The sequence below is a fragment of the Sphaeramia orbicularis genome, chromosome 8, assembly GCF_902148855.1.
Source record: "Sphaeramia orbicularis chromosome 8, fSphaOr1.1, whole genome shotgun sequence".
In the NCBI taxonomy this organism is placed as follows: Eukaryota; Metazoa; Chordata; class Actinopteri; order Kurtiformes; family Apogonidae; genus Sphaeramia; species Sphaeramia orbicularis.
Window position 1 is genome coordinate 18,071,987 of NC_043964.1, and position 18,200 is coordinate 18,090,186.

The following is an 18,200-nucleotide window of genomic DNA, read 5'->3' on the forward strand; positions in this document are numbered from 1 at the left end:
TTTAATTCACTTAGGGAGTAGGAATTTTAGACTTGAAGTACCCACTGATGCAAAGATCTTCTTGTAGCTGGATTTTTTTTTCCAGAGAATTATGTTTTGAGGGGCTACTACACTCCTGAAGGTTTGCCCAAAAATCAGAAGTGGTGAGAAAAAGTCTGATTTATGGGGTCTTGGGAAATCAGGGAGGGAATACACCTAAAAAACAATTAAGCCCTAGATCACAGGTGTCAAACATGCGGCCCGGGGGCCAAATCCGGCCCACCAAAGGGTCCAGTCCGGCCCATAGGATGAATTTGTGAAATGCTAAAATTCCACTAAGATACTAACAATCCTTTTAGTTCAGGTTCCACATTCAAAACAATTCAATCTCAAATGTGTCAGATCAGTAAAATACTACCCAATAACTTAGAAATAGTCATAACTCCAAATTTTTCTCTTTGTAAATGTAAGTATTTTCATGTATTTACGCTAAAACAAAGTACAATTTTGCAAAAAAATGTGAATAACCTGAAATGTCTCAAGAGAAGTAAGTGCAATTTTAACAGTATTCCACCTGTTACTAAATGTTTTGTGTGTTCGTAGACCTACTGTGATCTGTAAGTTATAAAATACATGTGTAAATGATAAACTGAGGCAGAATATTGTTAAAATTACACTTATTTTTTCAGTTTGCTCATGTTATCCACATCTTTTGAAAGGATAGTTTGTAGACGCAAACCTGTTCACAATGTAAATTTACTTTTTTTGCTCTAAAACAGAGAAAAGTTTGGAGTTGACATTATTTATATATTATGTTATTATTTTACTGGTTCGGCCCACTGCAGATCAAATTTAGTTGAATCTGGCCCCTGAACTAAAATGAGTTTGACACCCCTGCTCCAGAAGGTTTGCACAAAAATCTGAAGTGGAGAAAAAAAGTCTGATTTATGGAGTCTTGGGAAACCAGGGAAGAAATGCGCCGCAAAAAATTAAGCCCTAGATACATCAAATTGGGTATGCACACCCTAAGCCCAACAGGAGTCTGCCATTTTGACCTCAATCTGCAATTTTTCCAATTTTTTTTGTTATTTCTACCCATCAAATTCTGATAAATTACAAGTACTTCAACTGACCCTTCACAAAGCCCCGCCCCATTTTGGTTATTGTTGCTACATCTGTCACTCAATTGTAGGCTGAAGAAATATTTAATCTGTGGGTAATGAAAATTTGAGACCTTTAAAAACAAAAAGCAACTAAACTCCCTTTCCCTATGAAAACAACACGCCTATTATATTAAATTTATGCTATACTTAATGATTTAGTCATGTTTCTTATCCAAGGGAGGCAGTGAATTTGTTGTGTTGTCACAAAATTGAAGATAAAACTTAACTTTCTGGATCTGATATTACCACATTTCCTTAAATAGTGACCTGGGTTGGGTCACTATTTTTGTCATTTCCAATTTTTTTGTCATTTCTATCCATCAAATTCAATAAACTAGAAGCACTTGGAGAGCGCAGACCTCCGCCAAGGCTGATCAGTGGGCCCCCCCGTGGGCCCCCCCACCCCCGATCACCACCTAAATTTAATCATTTCTTCCTTATCCCATTTCCAACAAACCCTGAAAATTTCATCCAAATCTGTCCATAACTTTTTGAGTTATGTTGCACACTAACGGACAGACAAACAAACAAACAAACAAACAAACCCTGGCAAAAACATAACCTCCTTGGCGGAGGTAATTACAACTAGTTCAACTGACCCTCCACAAAGCCCCACCCCATTTTGGTTATTGTTGCTACGTCTGTCACTCAGTTGTAGGCTGAAGAAATATTTAATCTGTGGGTAATGAAAATTTGAGACCTTTAAAAACAAAAAGCAACTAAACTCCCTTTCCCTATGAAAACAACACTTGCCTATTACATTAAATTTATGCTATACTTAATGATTTAGTCATATTGTTTCTTATTCAAGGGGGGCAGTGAGTTTGTTGTGTTGTCACAAAATTGAACACAAACTTAACTTTCTGAATCTGATATTACCACGTTTCCTCAAATAGTGACCTGGGTTGGGTCACTATTTTTGTCATTTCCAATTTTTTTGTCATTTCTACCCATCAAATTCTGAAAAATTAAAAGTACTTCAACTGACCCTTCACAAAGCCCCGCCCCATTTTGGTTGTTGCTGCCATGTCTGTCGCTCAAATGTAGGCAGAAGAAATAATTAATAAACTGTGCATAATGAAACTTTGAGACCTTTCAAAACAAAAAGCAACTAAACTCCCTTTCCCTATAAAAGCAGCACTTGCCTATTATATCAGATTTATGCTATACTTCATGATTTAGTCATGTTGTTTCTTATCCAAGGGAGGCAGTGAATTTGTTGTGTTGTCACAAAATTGAACATAAAACTTGACTTTCTGGATCTGATATTACCACATTTCCTCAAATAGTGACCTGGGTTGGGTCACTATTTTTGTCATTTCCAATTTTTTTGTCATTCCTATCCATCAAATTAAATAAATTACAACTAGTTCAACTGACCCTCCACAAAGCCCTGCCCCATTTTGGTTATTGTTGCTACGTCTGTCACTCAATTTTACGCTGACGAAATAATTAAACTGTGCATAATGAAAATTTGAGACCTTTCAAAACAAAAAGCACCTAAACTTCCTTTCCCTGTAAAAGTAGCACTTCCCTATTATATTAAATTTATGCTATATTTAATAATTTAGTCTTGTTGTTTCTTATCCAAGGGGGGCAGTGAGTTTGTTGTGTTGTCACAAAATTAATTAATTAACTTTCTGAATCTGATATTACCTCATTTCCTCAAATAGTGATCTGGGTTGAGTCACTATTTTTGTCATTTCTATCCATCAAGTTCTGATAAATTACAACAACTACAACTGACCCTTCACAAAGCCCCGCCCCATTTTGGTTGTTGTTGCTACGTCTGTCACTCAATTTTAGGCTGACGAAATAATTAATGTAATGTGCGTAATGAAAATTTGAGACCTGTCAAAACAAAAAGCAACTAAACTCCCTTTCCCTATAAAAGCAGCACTTTCCTATTATATCAGATTGATTGATTGATTTATATATATATATTTTATTTGTTTATTTATTTATTAGGGACAGTGCATATCAATGAACATCTACAACAATTGTAGCTGTAAATATGCCAGATTGTTGCAACAGTGCTAATTTCCATCTGTAGTCCCTAGTCAGGTGACAGGAAAGACAAATGACAAAAGATAAAACATCATAAAAACACACAAAACAACACAGAACGGACAATCTACTGATGGTCACAGTCTTAGTTTTCCTTCATCCAATGTTTCAGTTATGATTTGAAGGATGCTTAGATTGTTAGTCTCTTATGTTGAGTGGTAAACTGTTCCAATATTCAGTCCCAGTGACTGAAAGTGTAGTTTGTCCAACAGTAGTGTGTCTGCGTGGCACCTCACAGTGTCCTAGAGCTGTGGCCCTGGTGGCCCCTCCCACTGACAGACCGGGATTTGATCAAATCTGTCAAAGGAGGCGGGGCAAGTCCATGCAAGACTTTAATTATTAGGCATGCATTTTTAAAATTCACAAAATTTTTAAAATTAAGACATTTATATTGATCCAAAACAGTGGTGCCAAACTCATTTTCTTCGGGGGGCCACATTCAGTCCAGTTTAATCTGAAGTGGGCCGGATCAGTAAAATAATAGCATGATAATCAATAAATAATGACAACTCCGAATTGTTTTAGTGCAAAAAATAACGTTCAATTACGCCAATATTTACATTTACAAACTATCCAAACAAAAAGGATGTGAATAACCTGAAAAAAATGGAATTTGTTAAGAAATATAAGTACAATTTTATCAATATTATGCCTTGACTTATCATTTATACATACGCACAAAACATTTAGTAACAGGCACAAAATTGTTAAAATTGCACTTAATTTTCTTCATTTTGTTCAAGTTATTCACGTTATTGTTAAAGGATAGTTTGTTAATGTAAACATTTTCATAATTTAATGTTTTTTGCACTAAATCAAAGAGAAAAAATTGGTGTTGTCATTATTTATAGGTTGTTATGATATTATTTTTTAGTTTGGCGCCCTAACTTGCACTTTACAAATCCATCCCACAGGCCAGATTGGAACCTTTGGTGGTCCGGTTTTGGCCCCCGGGCCGTATGTTTGACACCTGTGATCTAAAACAATGCAGTGGTGGAAATTAAATGTTTTTTGCCAAAAAATTTTATGGCTGTTTTAAAAAGTGATACTATGGGTTTGAGTGTTGTGCCAGCAGCGAGTGAGTGATTTATGCTATACTTAGTGATTTAGTCATGTTGTTTCTTATCCAAGGGGGGCAGTGAGTTTGTTGTGTTGTCACAAAATTGAACACAAACTTAACTTTTTGGATCAGTTTTATACATTAATTTGCAGTATTTGGCAACTTAAGACGGTAATATTAAAAGTAAGTATTAAAGTGAAGATATAAAGTGTAAAAATATATACAAAATATTTTTAAAAATCATATAAAACAGCTCTCAATAAAAACAGTATTAATAAATAAATACAGGAAAAAATGTTAGACCAAAGTACTGACAGTATTGCCATTCACAATATAATAATGGCAGAGTGTAAATGTGTGAAAATAAACATAAAACTATTCATGTATTTGTGAATTTAAATTAAACTGAAATGAAAACTTCAGGACTATAATAACTGGTTGTTAGCAGCTGGTATGATGAATAAAGGCAGTTAGCCTGTCAGTGATCCGTCAGTCTGTTCAGCATCCATCCCCCCCCAACCCCTCCTCCACACCACCCCCTCGTTAGCTGTCACTCATCTCTGTTCCGCCTCACTGCTGCCCGACCAATAAGAAGCTGGCGCCCGACCAAGAGCCCAGGCTGCTGAGGCTTGTGTAGAAAGTTGATTGATAAACCATAAACAGAGCTTTCGGCGAGTTATAGGACACCATACAGGTGCAATTAGCACTTTAGACGGGATCAGCAGTCGAGGATTAGCAGGTTGAGTGCATGATGGGAAGGATGTGATTGAGTTTATCTATGAACAAGTTAATTATAGGAAGGGGTGTGTGAATACATATTCATTAAACGGGATTTGGAGACGGCGTGATAGTTCAGAGGACAGTTGACGCTTCAATCTCGGGCGTTTCTTGCACTGTTTGTTGACCTCGTACATACAAAGGAAAGAGTACTGCGGCGCTGAGATATGCATGTGTTTATTTAGAAAACTCTTCATTAGAAAACTCCTCTGGAAAGTAACACTCAATCCAAATATTGGCTTTAGCAGCAAGTCCAGCATGTTTTTATTTAACTTGGAAGAACTCGTATTATTTTTTTTATTTATTTAACCTTTATTTAACCGGGAAGTCCCTTGAGAAATAATACTTCTGCTAAAAAACTTAACATTTGTGCATCACAATAACATGATAATACATATATAAACACACTAACGATGGAGGACATAGTACAGATAGACAATTAGTAGTTTTTACTAGAATTGTGATGCACAAATGTTATGTTTTTAGCAGAAGTATTAATACCAATACGACTAGAAATATTAATTCAAGAAAAAAAAACAACTGCAAATTGTCTTTCGGTACTATGTCCCCCATCATTATACGTCTTTACTTGAATAAATACTTTTAGTAGTATTGGTATTAATGCTTCTGCTAAAACTTAACATTTGTGGATCACAATAACATGATAATCGGCTAAAATTTGCTTAGAGGTCTTATTTGTGTTTTTGTGCATAAGAAATCAATCTAAGTGAATCCCCAAAGGAACTTTGTGTTGATAAATGCAAGTTATGCAAATTTACAGGATTTCAGTTCTGTTGCAACATGTTAATGGTCATATGAACTATGTTTTCAGGTCAAAAATGTCCAATTTCATCACAATTAATGCTATATTTTTATGTCACAAATGGCCAAGTTATATTTGAACTGAATTTACCTGAAAAACAAATATTCTATTCTTTTAGATTCCCCAATTTTTCTTACAAGATTCTATCCTACATATCACGTTTTATTTTTACAGGTTCAATATGGAGTATGGTGCTGATCCATCCTGCTTGTGTTACACCAATACATACATTAAGAATGTCACACGTCACTTTTTAAATCAACAGTTTTCTAATAATAAGCATTTTTATAAAGAAATAACAATTCTATATTGTTATTTCCTCTTTAGTATGATGATAAACTATACAATAAATAATTCTGATCCTAGTTTTTGCACAGGGATCATTTGTGGAAACGGTGACATGGCTGCTGAGCATCAGTATGATGGGATCTGTAACAACCATGTCACATCCGTCCACTGCCACATTTTGTGTTTTTGTGTCAGCTGTTATTGTTTTAGATCCACAATACTAACATTTATGAATAAGAGGAGAATTAGCAATAGTAAGTCTATAAGTTTATTATTAATAAAGTACTGGTAATGAAATGATTACATTTTGGTGGTGATGGGGGGGGGGGGGGGGGGGGGGGCAGATCCATCTTGGCGGAGGTCTGCGCTCTCCGAGTGCTTTTCTTGTTCTTTTATTTGGGTTTTATTTATCCTTCTGCGCAGCTCTGTTTTCTTTTTTCGTACAGTTCTATGTCTTTTAATCTATTCTGTATTTTATTCTTCTATTTTGGTTTTAATTATTCTTCTGTACAGCACTTTGGTCCACTGCGGTTGTTTTAAAGTGCTTGACAAATAAAGATGGATTGGATTGGATTTTGACTACAAATGAGAAAAATACACTTGGTAAGAGTTTGATTTTTGCAGTGTAATGAAGCGTTTTTCATTGCTGTGAGTACTGACATTATCTGAATACTATGATATTCTTTGTTGATGTTCCACACAATGCAGTTTTTGTTCATGAGTCGGGTACTGTATTACATTAAAAAAAAAAAAGAGCTGCAGAAATGTGTGCTGTGGTGTGAGTGAACCTTTTAGCCATGCAGCCCATGTATCTTTACTGAGTGACAGTTTCCACTGACCCACCAGTGTGGGCATGTCTCATCCACACTGATGATCCAGACTCAGGCTTCATCTTCACGCTCCCCTGTGTAACAAAACACCAACAGCACCACAGCGCAGCAGAATGGCCAACCCACATCACGTCTTCAAAGCCCCCTTTTGGTCTGTGATTGAACAATTACCGCCATGGTTAATTTACCATAAATAGGGACATCCACTTTCCTAGTTTACCGGCATGCCTTGACATTGTTTAACTTATCCCTTTGACTCCATCAAGAGGTTTTCAGATGAAGTCAGTGGCACCGGGCAAAACAACTCGCACTTTCATGGCAAAATGGTTTCCATCCCAGTGTGTGCATCGTGCCTTTAATTTGTCTGCAACACCCCAGTGAAGAACAGGCGTACCTATGACAGCCGCTTCCAGTTTTATCAGGATCCAAGAATTATTGGAATAAAATGAAAGGCCACAAACCCTGCACAGCTATTTTTTTCCCTTCCATCTCGTTTGAAGTGCTAAAATATTATTATGAAAGGGAATAATTGGTTTGTGTGTAATTCTGATTTTACAATTGGAAAGTTTAACCGCTTTCCAAATTAAGGAGCAATGAAAAAAAAAAAAAAGACGTGTCACCTGAGGGCTGTAGCAGCCATTTACTGGAATCTGAAACTTCACCCGTTCCCTATTAGTTAATGTTACACATAAAAACAAACAAACAAAAAAAAAAGACATTTTCCAAAAGTTGTTTTTATTTCTTTTGACATCCACGTGGCTTATTCAGGTTACAGTTACAACTCGCATTATAATTCAGCATATTTATTAATATTTGCTTTTGGTTTTAATGATTTTCTGTTGTAACCATATTAGTTAAACTGTAAATAAAAAACTGTGGTCCATTTAAAAGGATTATACTGGTAATTTAGTGACTGCAGAAGTCAAAAAACCTCCCATTCAATGTTTAATTTATCAAATGCGTTGTCATAATTTTAATTAATCACAGGACCTTTCATTGTTGACTGCTATTGTTGCACATTAAATTATAATAAACAGCTTATTATCACTGTAAATGACTGCATTATTACATTACTAGTTTAAAATAATTTTCATTCCTTAAGAAATAATAAATGCGCTAATTGTAAGCGTATTACAATGGGGCTAATTTTACAGTTTTAATTAAATTTTTCAATTTACTAAGAAGGATATTCAATATATTCTTTGAAGTCACTAAATTATCCAGAAGTTATTACTTGAGGACCGGAGGAGCCTTTAATCTGTAACACTGAAGAGCCGCCGAGTTTGTTAATCTGTCGCGATAAAATTAGAGCAATGTTTGAACTCGGAAAGGCGATGAAAAAATAACGTAGCTTTAGAACGGAGGAAGTGGATGACACAGTTGTTTTTTGTGTGTGTTTTTTGTTTTTTAAATCAGGCGTGGAGTTGTGTGCTTTGTTGTTATGTTGTTGCTTCCATGTGAAGGACCTTCATCGACTCCGAGATCATGGAACTGGTGTCGATTTGTCCGTAGATTCCCACTAAAAACGCCTTGTGGAGGAGGATGTCTGCGTGTTCTGCAGAGGGAAGAAGCATATCGAGTTTTGTCGGCTTTTGCATGTGTTGTTTAAATCAAAAAATAGCGTTTGATGGAAGAAGGAAAAAATGACACGGGACTGAGTTCTTCATATTCATGTGTTGACAGGGATGTGGCTGAGGAGTATCGCCTTACCTTGACAGAGGAGCACGTATTCTGGAAGGTTTCTGAGAGCGGTTTGCACCACGTCGAAGTTACCGCTGCCCATGCAGTACATGAAAGTCGGCAAGAAGTCTGTTGCCAGGCTGCGGCGGAGAAAACATACAGTCACACATTGACAATGAGGTGATGAAAAGGTATGTGGAAGAGTTATTATAGCTGTAAATGAGTTTTTATCTCCATTTAGTTTTTCAGTTTGATTGAAATCTAGATAATTTAGTCAGTTTAACAAGCACATGGAAGTTTTATTTTTCTAATGATTTTGAGGAATCATGTTATATGACTTTTTTTCAGTTTTTTTAAGTAATATAATGAATGAATGCCTCACATATAAATGCAACACTGGATTATCCAACTGTATGGTATGACCATTTTAAATGATGTATATTTTATATGTATTATATTTTTATGCATGGTATGACCGTTTTAAATGATGTATACTTTCTACAATATAAATAAATAAATAAATAAATAAATATAGAAAGCCTTGATTTCTAGCAACTGAAAAATTCAATATGATTTGCAAAACCAGTGTTATTTAAAAGGTCCAATTTCGTGCAACTAAATTCAGGCTGTCTGCAGCACCTTAACAATTCTGTTTTTCAAGTATTAGGTTATTAATCAGTCTGAATTTTTATTTGTGAAGTCTTAATTGTAGAAATATTTCTCCAAATTTCACTTTTCAGTTTTGTTTTTGTGTCAAGAATAAAGCTCTTGAGTGTAAAATTCCACATTTCTGATGTTACAAAGTAAATCTACCCTTAAACCTAACGCTGTCTTGACAAACTCTAGATTAGCGGAGCTCACCCTAAGAACTATATTCCCACATAAAATCCACTTCTGCACAGGCCTACATACAACCTTTATGACTTAAGTTTACATTTACAAGTATTAGTTGATATTAAAAATGAAGATTTGTCCAAAAGTCAAGCTTATGGTCTTAAAACGCATCAATTTAAGTGTCTGAGAAAAGTAGAAAGTGTGAATGTAAAACAAAAACCACAGTGTAAATAAAGAAAAATCAGCAAAAACTAGAAGCACTCGGAGAGCGCAGACCTCCGCTAAGGCTGATCAGTGGCCCCCCCCGTGGGCCCCCCCACCCCCGATCACCACCAAAATGTAATCATTTCTTCCTTATCCCATTTCCAACAAACCCTGAAAATTTCATCCAAATCTGTCCATAACTTTTTGAGTTATGTTGCACACTAACGGACAGACAAACAAACAAACAAACAAACAAACAAACAAACAAACAAACCCTGGCAAAAACATAACCTCCTTGGTGGAGGTAACAAAGCTTACTGTAGTTTTTATTGATTTCTGTTATTAAGTTGCGAGATAAGTTTTAGTTTTCTTTTGCATTCTCTTCTTTTCCATCTCTACTGTGTTTCCTGCTCATATCCTTGTAAAAGTGTTCTCAACGTACCAGGGGTTGTTCTGGATGCAGCGCAGGGCCAAACTGAAGGCCATGTTACGACACAGCTCCTCCGAGGAAGCCATGAGTCTCTGCAGATCGTTCTGTAAACAGCGACACAAAGTGATGATCGACGCGTTACAGTTACACACACAGAGGAACCGCATTTGACCTCTTTTTACATCTGTTGTTCGTGACTCACAATGAAGTACTGGATGATCTCTGGGCTTCTCCTCGACTTCTCATCCACTTCTGTCAACACCTCTAACACATCTACAGCAGATCAGGAGGCATTAGTCATTTGAGGTCTGGATTTATACGTCAAACTGTTGAAACGGTGCGTTATTTACCCTCCACTGCTTCTCCTCGCGACATCTTTTTCAGGTACATTGTCATGTCGGCTGCACTAAGTGAAACCGAGGCGGATATGTTGACTAAGGGCAAGGAACCGGTGGCTAAGTCGTCTGTGAAGAGAAAATATGTTATGTAAGAAAACTGAAGTGTACAAGAGCTGCTGCTGATGTAAACACACACTAGAGGTTGACTGATATGGGTTTTTCTAAGGCGGATTTTTTAAAAAATTTGGTCAAGCAGATGGCCAATATCTATAGCCGATATTTTTTTTAAGCACATTGACTGTAAAATACAATTGAAACACTCAGATAATTAAGATTTTTATGCAGCAATATGAATGAAATTATGAATATATATATATACACATAGTACTCTTTTAACATTTACTGAACTTCAAGTGCTGCCCACACAGGTGCCTGATCAAATATCTTATAACACTTTTACAACTGATCAAATATTGGCTTTCAAAAAAAAAAAAAAAAAAAAAAATTAAGACTGATATTGAAAAAAATCTAAATATATCGGTCTACCTCTAACACACACACTCTGACAGATCCAAGGTAGTTACTGAATTTCTAATACTATTAAGTGAACATTGTCATATTACAAGGTGAGATCCATATGCTCAGACAAGCCTGAAAACCTGATAAATGAACTGCACTTACCATCCCTCTCTTCTGTTGGGACTTCAGCAGATGAGCTCTTCACTGGCAAAGTGAGTCCGGCCAAAAGAGATTTGAGCTGCACCAGGTCTGGATTTTCTGCACACAGGCCTCTGGCAGAAATAACAGTGAAGCAAAACCTCCAGTTTTATGGCAAAATCTACTAAATGCTAAAATAAAACTAAATAAATAAATCATAATAATGTATAATTTCACATATGTATGTTTTCAAAGCTTACTGCAAGATGTCAGAGTGCTTCTGTAGATAAGGGATGGCTGCAGCTGCATCGTGGGTAATGTATTTCTGTGTGAACTGCAGGAATTTGTTGATGAACACCAACGGAGAGCGAGTCCTCTGAAAGTTCTAGAGTAACAGACACACATGAAACTGACTTGTAGCTCACAAAAACATAGTTATGGACAGTCTGATTACATCTATGCTGTATATGATGAATGTGTTCTTCCATCTAAATAAACAAGGATTTCATGTGTATATTTTTGTCATCTATTATAAATCAGGGTTTTGTGTTTCAGTATTTTAGGTGCATGGGTAGTGGGTTTGGGGATCATCTCGTGAGTGGAAAAAAAAAACATTTTGGACAAAAAAAATTGAAATTTCACATTATTATGGAACATTAACATAATATCTGCATACAAGAAATATGATAAAAGCAAAAGCAGTGTAAAAAACAACAGCATCCAAAACAGCTACAACTGAATAAACTGCAACCATTAGACCTTAAAAAAAAACAAAACACACTGATAAGCTATGATGCTCCTCACATTGGTTTTACATTGATTTTTCTTATATAGAGGGAAAAAATGCTGTGGGTGCCGCACCAGAGTCTTATAACAACAGGGAAAACCCTTCTAAAATAATAAATATCATATTATTACATGTTGTTTATAATGTTTTATATATAACTTACCTCTATTGGAACATTTTTATATATTCTGCTGATGTTTTTCATTATGATTTTAGTTGACATACAGCCCTTTGAGGCATACTTTGTGATATCAGGTCATAAATGTGTAAAGTGTGGCAATGCCCACCTGAAGGACCTTCATAAAAGACAGAAGGCAGTCTTGAAGTGCCCTCTGGTGGTCACTGTGGAAAACAAGTGGCTGCAGCAGCTCCAGGATGGCGAGCACGTTGCTGAAGAACGTCATGTGGTTCTGCTGCCTAAACTCCTGGATGTTTAGGTGAATGCGGCCGTGGAGCAGACCCGCGATCATCGGCAAGTGCCTGGATGGAAATAACGGACAAAGATGACCCGTGGTGGCGAGGTTTGGGGGTTGAATTCCTAAAATACTCCAAAGAGCGTGTTTGTTTATTTCACCTGAGCAACAGGACGGGGTGTGACACCGCCAGCTTCCTGCAGGCGAGGTTGGCATCGGACACTCGACTCTCCGCAGACTTTGAGTCTCCAATATCGGCCAGAAGCGTGACCAGACGATGCACCAAGACGTCAAGCTGTGAAGTGAACACAACACAATATAAAACAAATCTCTTCTTCAATGTCATGGCCATTTTTCAGCAAAAGGAGCATATTTCAGTAATCTGTAATCTATTTAAGGATGTGAGCAAATGTCAAAATCGCATCTTTTCCTGTTACTTAACAAGTACAAGGGTTGGACAAAATAATGGAAACACCTTCACCTCAAGATGATAATGCCCCAATCCATACAGCTAGAATTGTTCAAGAATGGCATGAGGAACATTCTAATGAAGTTGAGCATCTCGTATGGCCGGCACAGTCCCCAGACCTCAACATTATTGAGCATTTATGGTCAGTTTTAGAGATTCAAGTAAGATGTCGATTTCCACCGCCATCGTCTCTAAAAGAGTTGGAGGGTATTCTAACTGAAGAATGGCTTAAAATTCCTTTGGAAACAATTCACAAGTTGTATGAATCAATACCTCGGAGAATTGAGGCTGTAATTGCCGCAAAAGGCGGACCTACACCATATTAAATTATATTTTGTTGATGTTTTAAGGTGTTTCCATTATTTTGTCCAACCCCTGTATCTGTGCTTCTACTCTCTAATGTCTACTTCAGTCAGACGAGGCACAAGCACACAAATTCTTTTGTTGAGTAAAAGTGCAAAGTACAAGCTCTAATGTAGACAAATAATACTAAATATTTCTACATTTCTACTAATTGTTAACCCTAACAGCCTCACTTCATCCATACCAGCATTAGTGTCAGACATCTCATTAAATAGACAACACATGTTTTTTGTGGTCAAGTCTGTCTTGTTTCTTTATCTGACAAATGATATCCATTACTCTATACATGAACAGGTCACCTTTTTTTAATAGATATTGTCCCACATAATTCAGCAGAAATCTGTCTTGATGAAGCAAAGTAAAAATAATAAACCAAACTCCCCTTTAAATGCATTCAATCCAAAGTAACAAGTCTTTTTTGAAGATGTAAAGAACACGAAGTACAGACATTCACGTTAAAAATAGGGTGTAAAATAAATCCTCAAGCACAGACACCTGAATTCTAAGGATTCGTAATCTGTTACTTTCCATCTCTATCTAACATGAGGAAATGAGGATTTCTTGGACTAAAAAATGTGATTTGTAAGAGCTTCTCCTTGGATTGGGACATGTATGTACTCAGGAAACTGTACTGAACTCCAAAGTGTTCTCTTTTACAAATATTAAAATGCCTTTATTGGCATGGCCACGTTAGACCTCAAAAGAAAAAAACACTTAAAGGCATTCTGACATCAAGCTTCTTTCAGAAGTTCATAAAGTATCTACAAAGTATAACTGAGTATTTGTACTTTGTTACATTTCACCTCTGATCCTCTAATCTTAATGCATATGTAAAGCCTGTGTTGTATATAAAATATTGCATTACATGTATATGACATAGTCTGTGAAACATGCATGAAATCCTTACTTTGCAGCTGCTGCCATCTGCGGCCCCCCCCGCTGCTGAAGGTGCCTTCGGGGAGTGTGACGTGTTGGATGACCTCGGGGAAGTGCAGATAGATCTGCAGCAGCAGGTTCTGGCATCGCTTACTCATTGCACTGACAAGACAAAATACACAAAACCTAGAGACACGCTGCTAACTGCACGAACATCGAAATCCATTTTACTACTGGCTTAAGACAGTTCAGCTGTGAATGTAAACATGACAATTCTATAGCAAAGCCAGAAGCTCAGTAATAAAATAATCAGGTCTGTAATCCCTGTCAGTGAAGTTGTATGGCCTGAAGCAATTTAACTGACAGTGACTGGTTGACAAGTTTTGTGCATCCCAACAAAGCTTGTTACAGCTTTTCAGCTGAAGTTTGCATTATTCTAAAGTGGCAATAAAGCAAACAATCTTCCCAATTTCAAAGGAAAGTTGCATAGTCAGATTTACTTTCTCCATCTCTTTCAAGTGATTAAGAGGGCTGATATAGGGTCACAAATTACAAAGCATGATAAAAGTGCTTTGTTGTTTCTGTCTACGTGCAGCGACTATTAATGCACGTACAGTATACAATGTACAAACCAGTCACATGAATAGTTTAATGTAATTCTGAGGTATTTGCCTTCAACTCGCCGCAGTCTCTTAAAATCCTCTTACTGGCTAAGGCTCTTGTCAGGCTCAAATGATGCACTCTCTGCTAACTGAAGAGTTTATTACAGCTATGCATTAAGCAAAGCAGGGCGACCTTGACTGAGAGTAAAGAGTGTGCTCACTGTTAAAGAGTTGGTGTGTAATTGGAATAAACACCGGCTTATCTGACAACAAGCTTTTGCAAGAAGAATGCTTAACATACAATCATGTGTTTATTCACCACAAGGCCAAAACCCTTTACTTTCAACGTGTTTTTATCCTGCTATATTTTCACTAGCAACCATTCTACCAGACAGCTTAGCTGTACTTAAAATACGGTAATTCGGAAGCTAATTTTGCTTGACCTTGGCCAAAGTTTCCTCATTAAAGTGGTTTAATAACCAGAGACATATTCATGAAAGGAGGGTTTGCCTCCACAAAGAGTTGCACCCTGATCTCTGACAGCTAAGTCAGAGCAGGAATTCACAACACAGGCAAGTTTAGAGCTTCAGCCTTAATCCTCTTGGCTTCATTATAATACACTGAGCTTTTAAAGAGATCACAGTACAGACGACTTCTGCTGGTTTTAATTTCACACCAATAGACCTAATTATCGAGTTTTCCCTGGTCCACAGCATTGTGGCTGACAGAGGAAGTCTGAAAAGTTCATCTGCACTGAGAAGGAAAATCTAGTGCGATTTACCCCAAGTTTATCAGCACAGCATACACAGGAAAAAAATTACTTTCAGCATGTGGGCTAATTAGAAAGAACAATACAATGTGTCAAACTGGATGAGCTGGGAACTCTAGTGAACCTCCGACCAAAAATATGATAAGAATACAGTATGTGTTTTCAAGTATGGAGGGACGATGCAAAGGAAGCCCATTTGAGGAATTAAAGTATCTGTATTCCGGCATTTAAAACAATGAATATTAAATAAACTATATATAGCTGGGCTGTGCAAAATGGCCAAAATGTCAGACAGTAATGCATATCAAAATATAACATATTTTGTGTAAATGCAATAAAAAATTTCTGTATAATAACCTGAGGAAGAGCATACTTCTTATTACATTTTGACTTAAATACATAATAAATAAAACTACTGTCTCATATTATGGATCAACATTTTTTCTATTGTCACATGATGCATATCTTCATATCACCCCCCCTTTAGAATGAATGTAAACATCTCACCTGTCATCCCATTTCTTCGTGCAGCTGATGAGGTACTCTGAGACCTTCTTAATGTTTTCCAGAGCTCCATTGCAGTACGAATGCAGCAGCGGCAGCCTCGACTGGATAAGTGAACAAGAGGCCTGGTCCACAGCGCTTTTGTCTTCATGGGCCGAGTCGCGACTATTGAGTTCTGACTCTGACAAGATCAGGTCCACCAGGCTGATGAGCTCCTCAGAAGTAAGTCTCAGCACAAACTTCTCTGTTTTCTTCTGCACCGACATTAAAAAGGAGACAGAAGTCATTAGCTCTGACAGAATTAGCACCATCTGATTTTGGAAAAAGGGTGACAGATAAAGACTTTTTGACCCTACTTGAGGGATCTTCTGGTCTCGCCCTTGCCAGATACGTGGGATGTGGCTGCAAGCCCAGAGAAAATCCAGAGCCGATGATGGGTCCAGTCTGAAAAATACAACACAAATTAACATAATCCTGCAGAAAAACATCACACAAATCAAACTGCTGCTTAGGAATCATATTAATCTTCTTTATTAAACAAAACAATGACTGGAAAAAGGTTTAAAAGGATATACTTGTGGTCTCTTTGCTTGCCGAGGAGAGCGCTGATGCACTGCAGGAGGGTGGACCAGTTTGACTGATGGGTAAGCAAAGCTAACAGATAGGGTCTGTAGGCAGGGGTACCTCGAGCCTTCAGTAAAGAAACAGAAAGACAGGAAACATAATCACATCGAACAACAAACACCTACTCCAGTCAGCCGGTGCGATCAAAGCACAGCAGCACTCCTCTCCAGACGATGCCTGTCTTACCTTGTTGAGGGAAAACAGCAGTTTCTGTTGAAGGTCTGGACACACTGATGTGACTTCAGGGTCGAGATGCTCCAGCCAGTCCACGAGCAGCCCGGAGCTCAGTCCAGACTTTGTCACCTCACAGCTACTGGCACAGATTAAACCATTAGGAAAATACAAATGAGAATCTACAAACTTCAATGTGCTGGACACCTACTGAGAAACAATGGAGCTATGAAAATACATGTAAAATAAATGTTAAAAAATAAGCACGTTAATCTCAGCCAGCAAAACCAAACTGAAGATAATTATTTCTTCTTATATTTCTGTGAATCGTGGGAGATGATGTCATTTCATGTCATCAAATGCCAGTTTTAAGCATTTATTAACATGGGTCTGTGTTATGTTAACCACATACACTATAAGGACCAAAGTATGGGAACATATTGAATCCAGGTGTTTCACAGCTGGGGCTAGAAAATAATAACAACATATGTCCTAATATAATTAACACTGCAATAAACATTTTCATTTTGGGTTTAGGGTTAGTTCTGTTTACAATTCTTAAGAGTCTGTGGTTAGTGTAATTTTACTGAATGTTGGATTTTTTTTTTTAAAAATCGGGATCCTTTTAAATGTTCCATCTTTAGATTTCTTAAATATTTCTGACATTCTGAGCATAAATAATAACTTTTTTCCATCAGTAACCACTGGTTTTATTCAATTCTCATTCAGGAAGATAAATCAGCCTTTAAACTTAAGAAATATTGATTTGACATTTATGACAACAGGCATGAAGATAATATTTCAAATTAACAAGAATGGGAAGTCCTGCAAGATGGAGGTGTGATGTGTCCCAGTATTTTTGTCCATATAATGCACCTGTGAAGCTGAATATAACTTGATTTAATTGCTCTGCTGATTAGAAACATTACTTTGTGTCTCTTTCTTCTCTAATACAACGTAGATGAAAACAACATATCTTGAATCGAGTGTTAGACAAAGACCTGCTTATAAAACTAAAATGGTTATTGCTAACTGATGTGTTTAGAAATTGACAAAGTAAGACCAACAAATATATGTGACCCAAGGCTGTCAACCCTTCATGGATGGTCTATGGAGAGGATAGCAGATTCATGAGATGACAAACTATACTAAAAGTTTTTTTATGCCGAGTGTTGACAAAAGATCACTGGAAAAATGCCTGATAGAAGGTCAGATGTAAAAAGTGAAAGGTCAGATATAATTTGCAAATCTACTTTTAAAGAACTCTTAAATTAACTTTCATTATTCAGTTTTTTCCAACATCAGTTACACCTCTGTAACTTTTTATTTTGATTATCCAACCCAGATATAAATCACTGTTTTACTACCAAAATGATGACCTATAGTGGTATCTTGAATGTAACAGTGTGATTTAATTGTACAAATAAAAGGTAAAAAGTATCATCTGTTTCCATCTGTCTGTAATCAAAATCAAAATTTAGAGAAAACAATA

General features: G+C 36.8%; 1 protein-coding gene across 1 annotated transcript in view; it reads right to left on the minus strand.

Moving 5' to 3' along the window:
- Positions 1 to 7,703: 7,703 nt before the first annotated feature.
- Positions 7,704 to 18,200, minus strand: part of ints1 (integrator complex subunit 1) — a 29,749-nt gene continuing 19,252 nt past the window's right edge. The window contains 15 exon segments of the mRNA XM_030141385.1: positions 7,704 to 8,542; positions 8,698 to 8,807; positions 10,148 to 10,239; positions 10,338 to 10,408; positions 10,486 to 10,599; positions 11,155 to 11,264; positions 11,391 to 11,515; positions 12,205 to 12,397; positions 12,492 to 12,625; positions 14,070 to 14,099; positions 14,101 to 14,200; positions 15,917 to 16,167; positions 16,270 to 16,357; positions 16,489 to 16,604; positions 16,724 to 16,850. Coding sequence (XP_029997245.1) covers positions 8,427 to 8,542; positions 8,698 to 8,807; positions 10,148 to 10,239; positions 10,338 to 10,408; positions 10,486 to 10,599; positions 11,155 to 11,264; positions 11,391 to 11,515; positions 12,205 to 12,397; positions 12,492 to 12,625; positions 14,070 to 14,099; positions 14,101 to 14,200; positions 15,917 to 16,167; positions 16,270 to 16,357; positions 16,489 to 16,604; positions 16,724 to 16,850 — 1,777 coding nt within the window. The 3' untranslated portion in view covers positions 7,704 to 8,426.